Here is a 10,536-nt window from a genome sequence, read left to right as displayed (position 1 = left end):
TTTCTTGTGGTGCAAGCTTTAGTCGGGGTTCTGTAATCGGTGTAGAACTTGAGCTGAGGTAAGGGAAGCTAGATTATTAATTTAATTAGTAGTTTGGCATGTGTATGATAAAATTTGTGTTATGGTGTTGTTTAAGTTAAACATTAGTTGTTGAGTAGATTTAATTGTGTGTTAATTGAACGCCAAATTCTGTAAACTGTAAAATGATGATTATGAACTGGTTTGGATGGATCTAATTGTTATAATTGTGCATGTTGGAGGTACTGGTTGTGAGTAATCTGTTGTGATAGTAATGAGATAGGAAGTGAAGTGAATGGTGCTTGTTTAAAGTCAATTTGGAGGAAATGAGGTAATGAATTTGAGTATTTGAGGTCAAGTGTTGTTAGGGTCTGTTGGAGCAGTCTAGATAAGTCATATGTGACTTGTTTGAGTCATCAAAATGGTCAAAAACAAGTTCAAAGTGGTAAAATTGGATTTGAGTCTCTAAGTTGATGAAATTTAGGTTCTAGAGTAGGATTTGGTGCATAAACACTTTAGATTGATGTTAGGAATGTTTAGAATCACTTAGTCTAGTCTAATTAAGTTTGTACAACAATCTAGGAGTGTTAGAAGTTGGGAAAATTGATTAGAATTGGTAAGTTGTGGTTGAGTTGCATAATTCTGCAGAATTTCGTTCTGCAGATTATGCAGACTCGCTGTGCGAATGGATTCGCATAGCGAGTCACCTTGGCGAGATGCTCTCTGCCAAGGCATTCACACAGCGAGTGGGTGCGATGTGCGAATGGATTGAGAATGTTGCTTTATGTTTGATGATTCACATAACGAATCAAGTCGCTATGCTACTGGTTGGGGTATGGGGTTATTATTCTTTTTATTCGAACAACGAATGGGTTTCGCTTTGCGAGTGCTTGAGGAGCATGAGCCACTGTCTGAGGTTCTTGCAATAGCGAGCTGGGACGCTATGCGAGGGGTCTGGGTTTGATTCAAGTCGTGGTTTATTCGCATAGCGAGTCTAACCGCTATGCGAATGGTTTAGAGGGTTGGGTCTTTGTCTGAGGATTCGCACAGCGAGTTAAGTCGCTGTGCAAGAAGCCTCTAGTTTCGCTATGCAAATGTGTGCGTTGTGCGAGGGGTTTTGTTCTAGTTCCCTTTTCTTGTGATCTTAAGTTGTTCTAAATGAAACATTGAGTGTTGTATGAAGTAAGTTGAAGTTGTGTTATGTAATATCATGGGTTATTGATGTATGTTGTATTTCAAAGTGTAAGTTGGTGATTTCAAAGTGTAAAGTTCAAAGTATGGTTGATGGACGTAATTCCATGGATCTCAAAGGGAGATTACATGGTGGTGCCCTATGTTATGGACGTAATTCCATGGATCTCACAGGAAGATTACATGGTGGTGCCTCATGTTGTGATCCAAAGTGAATTCTCTTGTTCAGATTCAAGTATGTTTAGAATAAATGCAAGAGCTCAGTCTTGGGGGTTATCCTGGAACTCCAATGGTCTTTCATTCTCAAGTAGAGAGGATTGATCCATGTCGTGAGGAGTAGCATGAGGTACTAGTCTTGGGTGCTTCCAGTATGACCCAAGGCGAGTGATAACGGACTAACCTCGTGAGTGTGGTAGGGTGAAACCCATTGGCAATGGCTTTGCAAAGCAGTAGAAGCCACCATGAGTGCACGACCCGCCATAGCTCGACAATCATTCTAAGTCCAGACAATCAAAGTCAGTGTGGTATTATGTGTGAAGAGTTTATGTGATGTGAATGAATAATATGATTGTATGAAGTTAAATAGACTGATGTATGATTAATCTTTGTTTAAACTAGCTTACCCTTGCTTTTCTGTTGTCTATCCTTGTATGTTTTCTCTTTTGCGATGATCACCTGATTGGTGTGAGCTTAGGAAACATTAGTTTCAGTTACTTCAGCGATAGGTGATCAATGAGATTCAGTAAAGAAGTCGGACGAATCTACAGATGTAGATATTATCTTTCATAAGTTTGTTTCTTATATTAGTTAGTTTATCATATATATAATATTTATTTTAGTAATATTTTACTATTAAAATGAGACGTTATAATTACTCCTCAACATCTTCTATCCATTATTTATAATAATAGAGGAAATAATAATTATTTCTAAGTTTATAAATGTAACTCTGCATGGATAAATACATTAATATTTTTAATTTAATCGTCTTTTCAGATTTTCTAAAATAGAATCATACATAAAATCATATAAATCATCTCTGATCTCATTTCTTATACATAAATAAAGTGAAATATAACTCATATTTTATTTAGTCTTAAAGAGTGATATGCTGTGTTCGTTTGTGCTTGATTTGATGGCACAAAGCAAAAAGGTGACTGGATTTGGAATGAGAATCAGTATTCTTTGGTTCATGGGTCGGTGGTGTGTTATCATATTCATGTAGCAGTGTGAAACCTAATTTCCTCACACAAACATCCACGTGCCACACGTGACGTTATTGTGATTGTTTACAGTTTTATTATCTTCATTTTATAAACATTGGACGGAAATAGAACATATTTGTCATTTGTTTATACCGTTCTTATTTGCATTTCATAAATATTGGTCGGAATCAAAACATATGCCTGAAATCGTGTTTATGTTCCACTTTATTAGGGAAGGTATCATTGCAAATTTCTTATCCAAAATACTATATTTATGACATTTGCAAAATACTATTTAGTATTTTTAGAAAGGAAATATAAAAATATTTATTATACCTATAAATAAAGTAATTTATGTTTTAGTAACGCGACTCTCAATAGAATGATGTTTATTTATTAGTTAGTGAGATTCTATATAAGATTTGGCTATTGGATGATGAAAATTAAATGAAAATTTATGAAAATTAAAAATTATTTTGTTATACGATCGAGATCATCAGTTTATTACGTGTTTATTTTTAAAATTTAAATGTTCGTCTTTATTATCGTTTGTCTTAAAGTTTATTAATCAAAGATTTATTATAAAAAATATTCTGATATTAAAAACAGTATAACAATAAATACATATTAAATATGTTATTACATATTTTTTATCTTAAATTTGTATTTATAAAATTTGAAATAAATTTTAAATTAACACGATATAGTTATTTTTCAATTAATTATAATTATGTTTTTTCTTAATCTATGTTAAGCTTAATTCTCTTATAAGTTGATCATTCGGTCTTTATCATAAGTAGTTCAAAGTATAATTATGAATACAAAAATTAATATTTTAAAATATAAATATTAAAGAAAAAAATTCTATAAACGAATATGATTTAGAACATAAAGAACTTTTATCTTATTTCTTACATCCCTTGAATTTCGAAATCACATCTAAATCCACAAAAAATTAGTTAATATTGGTATTTTCTAATTTGAGTTGGCCTATGACTTGTACTAACCCTGGTGAACGTGTCATGTTGTGCTATGTTTGTAGAACTCTTATATTTTCTCCTCGTACCTATTTTTTAAAAACTCCACATCTCAGATTTATAACTCTTTCAGCATAGCGATGCTCTTCATTGTTTCCCTGAGTTTTTGCATTAGACATTGGAGATAAAAAAAACATTATTAGAGATTAAGATTTTGTAGAGGTTGAAGTTAGATACTAGTTAAGTAACCATTTTTTTTTCAAATGCTGAAAAAAAAATTGTTTTTTGTTTCAAAATATTCAAACAATAGTAGAAATGAAAGCATGTGTTTGACCAATTTGAAAGTATGTACGTGATTTTTGGATTATCTAATTCAGAATTTTTTTTTAACTTTTGAATTATGTGTTATATAAAATAGCTAATGATTATGTCCTGAAAAGTTGTAACCATAATTATATTTAATAAAAATTAAATCATCAAATTTTGAGTAAAATAATGAACAAAAATTGATATGGATGAATTTTTATATGATGAAACGCAATTCAAAATAATTATTTAAAGGAGATTGTATTGAATAATTCATAATAATAAATAATGTAAATGAAATATATCATTATTTATAGTGAATTTATGACATCTTAATATTGTAATGTATTTGTTGTGACGTACAATGAATTAATTTAATCATAGGAATAGTATTCAAGTTTTGAATTGTTGTATCATAATCAACAAATTATTAATAAAGAATGAAGATACGTGCACTGTTAGGTTGTGATATATACATTAGAAAAAAAAGTTTACAAACTACTTCTAAATGTTAAAGTCTAACTGAAATTCGAAACACAGACAAAGTTTTAACCAGTTTGAAATTTGGTGAGACCTTAATTGTATTATGAAGTTTGGTTAAGATTTTGTCAGCGTACAAGTACCGGTTAAGGCCCGCCGTAGTTCGAGGCGGTAGGCCTCAACTAGAGTTTGAATGTCGGCGATACCTTAATCGAAGGTTTCTAACTAAAAACTTACCTCGAATGAATTCTTTTGAGCTACACATAACACTGACACAACACCACCACCAATAGCACACCGGGACCACCACCTATAGCACACTAAGACCACCACTATCGGAACCACCAACAACCATAGGGACCACAAGCGAAATAAACTCAAGCAAAGACAAAAAAATAGAAAATAAAGCATAACAAAACAGGTACATTCAAAGTGTGTTTCCAAAATGTGGGGTGAAAGTATACATAGCTGAATTGATTGAATTGATTGGTGAAAAAGAAGTCATCATTAATATTATTATTAACTTTCATTAATTCTCTTAGAACGATGTTGACCGAAAGGTATTAAGGTAATTATGGAGTTGTAGGATGAGAATTAAGAGGTGCACGGGGAGAGCTCTTGTTTTTTAAACTCCCAACCTTCCACATCACATCGGTTTCACATAAACTAGAATGTTAAAGCAAAATGTAGAGACTTAAAAGGTGATCATGAATGCATGGATATGTGTTATTAATTGTCAAAGTTATGATGTATTATAGAGACATGTTCAACCGTTTGCAATTGTTTGTTCACCGTAATCATTATTTATTGAATTTTTGAATGACACATGATACATAAGAAAAATAATTTGTAAGCCACAATGGTGCATTTAGAAAATAATTTTCTTTCATATGTTTTACTATTTAATAAATATGCCAAAATTGTTTCTGATTAATTTGTAGAGCGAATGATTTTCATTTGAAACTTGAAAAGGGTGCTTGAAACTAGTATTGGAGATGTGCAATTGTAGTGACACAATGAATAATATGATAATCTTATAAAATAATGAATTAAAACAACATTTTGAAGAATTTTCATGTTATGAGGTGTTAACTTCACCTTATATAACAAAAACAAAGGTTTATCTCAAAATATACATTGAGTCATAGAGTTGAAGAATATGATTTTATTTCACTTAATGCTTTTATGAAGTAAATATTAATCTCGCATTATATTAGTGGATGTATCACACATTATTTGAAACTTAACTTCTCTAATGTGTCATCATGTGAGTGAATATCTTAATAGAGATATTCACAATAGAGAATCGTCATCTAGTATGATACTCATTTCACAAATCCAAAAATGACATTTTTCAACAAACACAAACCATAACTCATTTTCCTATTGACTCATGACTAGTGTTGCAAAAGGAATAATATCACAAATTCATTTTGCTCATATCAGATATTAAATTTATTTAATTTTCATTAGTGGGACACTAACTTTAACTTACCAAAATCCTAAAACATAATATTCAACATCTTAATGTTGAGATTTTGTGACTCAAACAACATTTGGTTGAAGGAGTCAAAACAGTTAAATAAAAATATATCTCTATCCTATTTCTTAGGAAGATTTTATGCATTATTTAATTAATTAGTTTAGGAGATATTTTTCAAAGTTGGTTACAAATTATGTAGTATAAATATTTACTGCTTATGCTCAATAAAATCATCAGTTTCCATTTTATTCTTTTGCCTCTTATACTTTAAAACCACAACAATTGGTATCAGAGTAAAAAGGATCTTACGGGATTTGTGATATAACCCACAAACACCTATAACCACAAAATAGCCACCACACATAAGATGGAATCTCAAACATCCTTTACTACCGTTTCTATACCTGTATTTGATGGACAAAACTATCAAATGTGGGCTGTCAAAATAGAAGCATATTTAGATGCTAACGATGTGTGGGAAGCGGTAGAAGAGGACTACGAAGTGTCTCCCTTGCCAAATAATCTTATGGTTGCTCAAATGAAAAATCACAAAGAAAGGAGGCTTTGAAAATCCAAAGCCAAATCAATTATGTTCACAACCGTATCTCCAGTCATTTTCAACAAAATAATGACGTTGAAAATGACATATGAAATCTGGAAGTTTTTGAAGGAGGAGTATGAAGGCAGTGAGAGAATCAAAGGAATGCAAGCTTTGAATCTGATTCGAGAACTTGAGATGCAAAGGATGAAAGATTCGGAGACAATCAAAGATTATGCGAACAAGCTTCTTGGCATTGCAAACAAAATACGTCTTCTTGGCACTGATATTTCTGATTCTCGAATTGTTCAACAAATACTTGTAACAATTCTAGAAAGATATGAAGCCACATTGACTTCCTTGAAAAACTCAAAAGATCTTTCTACTATTACCTTGGCAAAACTTTTGACTACACTTCAGGCTCCAAAACAAAGAAGACTCATGAGAGAAGAAGGTCATATTGAAGGGGTTTTAGTAGCTAAATTTATGAAAAACAAGGGTAAGTCTTTCAACCACAAAAATGATAGCAAATCCTCTCATGTTTTTCCATCATGTCCTTTTTGTAAGAAAAACAATCATCTAGAGACGAAGTGTTGGTGGAGGCCAGATGTGAAATGCCATAAATGTGGACAATAAGGGCATGTGGAGAAAATATACAAGTCATCAAAAACACAAGAGAATGTACAAGCTCTTATTGAAGAGGATGAAGAAGAAGATCTTTTTGTTGTTTCTTGCTTTGCCACTGCAAGATCAACAGAAAGTTGGCTAATTGATAGTGGTTGCACGAACCACATGATTAACGATCAAGAATTGTTCAAATATCTTGATGCAACCTACAACACAAATGTCAGAATTGGAAACAGAGCAAAAATAACAGTGAAGGGCAAAGGAACCATCGCGATCAAAGGTTGCACAGGTTTGAAATTAATTACTAATGTTCTATACGTTCTTAAAATTGATCAAAACTTGTTGAGTGTTGGCCAACTTCTAGAGAAAGACTATAAAGTTTTATTTGAAGATAAAACCTGCATGATTAAAGATTCAGATAATAAAGAATTATTCAGAGTTCGAATGAAAGGAAGAGCTTTGCTTTGAATTTGATTGATGAAGAGAAATTTGTTGTGCACAAGGTTGAAGACAATATGCAGGTACAAGGGCTTCCCAAAGTAGAAGAGAAATCACCCTTATGCGCAACTTTGCAATATGAAAAACAAACAAGGTTGCCTTTTCCAAAAGACAAATCTTGGATAGCAACAAACAAACTGCAAGATGTCAAAGGACCTAAAAAAACCCATCTCTGAAGGGCAAGAAAGTAGAGCTAGTGGGTGTTAAAGTTGGTGAAAGTCAAATTAAACCAGAAAAATAAGAGGAAGAAAAGCATCCTAAGACAACTCTTTCCAAAGCAGAAGCTGAAAATACGGAAAAGCCAAAAGAACAACCACAAGTAGATGAGGAAGTTGAGAAAGATTGTAAAGATGTGAAGACTAAGAAAAAAATTGTGATCAAGACTTCCAAAAGTGAAAGAACTTTATATGATACGGTCAAGGACGAAAAAACATAGTATATGCTGACTTTGAGTCAAGGAGGAGATTGTTGGGATTTTGTGACTCAAACAACATTTGGTTGAAGGAGTCAAAGCAGTTAAATAAAAATATATTTTTATCATATTTCTTAGGAAGATTTTATGCATTATTTAATTAATTAGTTTAGGAGATATTTTTCAATGTTGGTTACAAATTATGTAGTATAAATATTTACTGCTTATGCTTAATAAAATCATCAGTTTCCCTTTTATTCCTATACTTTAAAACCACAACAATCCCATGTGTATTTCATATTTTATGCTCTGATACTAGGTGTTGTGTAGGGTCAATATACATGCATATCCATAGATCTTCCCATTAGTAAGATATTGTCCGCTTTGGGCTAAGCCCTCACGGATTTGCTTTTGGTACCACTTCAAAAGGCTTCTTACTAAGGGATGTATCTTATGTGTATATAAACCCATGTGTATTTCATATTTTATGTGATGTGAGACTTTGTTTGTACCCAACACTTAATACAAACAAACTCATTTATTTACCACACTATTAACATGTTAATTAAATAAATTTCACTTTTTTACTACTGAAGTCCTCAAAGTAAAAATGAGAACTTAATATATATATATATATATATATATATATATATATATATATAGTACTCAAAAAAGTTATTCTTCATGCTCTCCCTGTAACATCCCAAAATATAATGTTAAACCATATTATAGTAGTCACAGAAATAATATAATAGAACAGTTATAGACTACTAAATAAAGTATTAACTTTATTGTCATCCAAAATAATCATAAAATTTAAAACTTTATATACAAGAGAGTATTTCAAAATTTATCACCAAAATAAACACTCTAACTACACTAAGCAACTGCATCCTCGCCCTCCAAAGCTTGCTCCAGAAGCATCTCATCTCCATCTGCTCACACCCAAAAGATGATCAATGCAAAGAAAGAACACCAAACATACAAAACACAATCACAAGCAAAAAAGTAAGCTAGATATAAAAGAATTCATACAATTACCTAAAATACAACATACTCAAGATTTAGTCAAACAAGATAAACCATTTCAAACATATTAACGTGTTATAACCTAGACTTGACTGTCCGGACTTAGAATGAATACCGAGCTATGACGAGTTGTGCACTTGTGGTGGCCTTTATTGCTTTGCAAAGTCATTGCCATGAGTTTCACCCTACCAGTTAGTCTGTTACCGCGCAATAGGCCTCCAAGTAGCGCCAACACTGGACCTCCTACTACTCTCACCACATGAATCAATCCTCTCTATGTGAGAATGAAAGATCATTAGAGTGTTAGGATAACTCCCAATACTAAGCTCCTTGTATTCATTCTACACATACATGTATCTCACCAAGAGATTCCACTTTGAAACTCACTTATACCACATTGAAATCATACTTTCCTTCACTTTGAATTCCAATTCATACCTTTGATACTCATATAATTCAATACAAATTCATACATAGCATTCAATGGATTAGATCATCATTCAAACCACTTAAGAACAAAGAAAGGAAAGAGTAAACTAGACCTAAACCATTCGCTCAGCACACCCTCTCGCATAGCGAATCTAAAGGTTTCTCGCACAATGACCCAAACTCGTTGTGCGAATAAACTTCCAGTGGCTCCAGACCTCAACCCCTTGCATAGCGGCCCAACTCGTTATGTGAAAGTCTAAACAGTGGCCCAGACCCCTCATACACTCGCTATGCGACCCCTTTCGCTATTCGAATTAATTTGGTTGTGACCCCAGGCCACAACCAGTAGCTCAGCGAAATGATTCGTTGTGCAAATCGTCAGACAGAGACCAACTCGCCACAACCATTCGCATAGCGCATCTTCTCGTTGTGCGAATTGCTCAAACAAAGAGCAACTCACCCTGACCATTCGCTGTGCGAATTTGTTTGCTCAGCGAGTTTGCATAATTCTGCAGCACGAATTCTGCAGAATTATGCAACTCAAACCCCTTTTACCAATTCTAACTATTTTTCCCAACTTCTAACACTCCTAAATTGTATTATATACCTAATTAGACTTGACTAAATGTTCCTAAACCTTCCTACCATCATTTTGTAGTGACTATGGACCAATTCATACTTCAAAACCTCTTAATCACCAACTTATATAACCAAAAACCAATCTACCACTTTTGGCACAGTTTTAAGAACCTTATTGACCCTAACAAGTCTCAAATACCTTCCTTAGCCTATCCCAACTGACCAAATTAGTTTCTAACTCTTAGATCAACTTTTCACTATCCCACTTTAAATTAGCTTTAAACTAAGACCACTTTTTTTTATTTATAAACATCCAATACTAACACAGATTTAACACTTCTCATGCATCTAAAACAGTCCAAACATCATCCAATTTAGTACATTTTCACAATTCAAACATGCACACTCAAAACAACCACATTGCATACATGAATTCTAACATAGCCATACAAGTTTCAGTCCAATAATTCTAATACTAACATAACCTTACACATGCCAGAAATCATTCAATAATTATAGAGAAAATCCAGCTTCCCTTACCTCTGATCAACAGCACAACTCAAATAAACCCAAACAGTTTGTTTGCACCGCAAGGCAACTCTAGAAAACCCCACAAATCACCGATTGGTGATGGAAAACCAACCTTAGAACCTAGATTGAGCTAGAAATTGAAGATAAAAACAACTAGATACATGCAAACAGAAATCGTTGCATGATCACGATCCAAGAACATATGGAGAAAGAGGAAAACAACTTACCGGCTC

At 32.8% G+C, this 10,536-nt stretch overlaps 1 protein-coding gene across 1 annotated transcript; it reads left to right on the top strand.

The window, feature by feature from the left end:
- Positions 1-6,288: 6,288 nt before the first annotated feature.
- Positions 6,289-7,293, top strand: LOC108327317 (uncharacterized). Its single transcript, XM_017561034.1, has 2 exons — positions 6,289-6,697; positions 6,836-7,293. Exons 1-2 carry the CDS (start codon positions 6,289-6,291, stop codon positions 7,291-7,293), a joined length of 867 nt encoding a protein of 288 aa, XP_017416523.1.
- The last annotated feature ends 3,243 nt before the right edge of the window (positions 7,294-10,536 follow it).

Source organism: Vigna angularis, chromosome 2 (assembly GCF_016808095.1).
Source record: "Vigna angularis cultivar LongXiaoDou No.4 chromosome 2, ASM1680809v1, whole genome shotgun sequence".
In the NCBI taxonomy this organism is placed as follows: Eukaryota; Viridiplantae; Streptophyta; class Magnoliopsida; order Fabales; family Fabaceae; genus Vigna; species Vigna angularis.
This window is presented reverse-complemented; position numbering and strand designations above follow the sequence as displayed.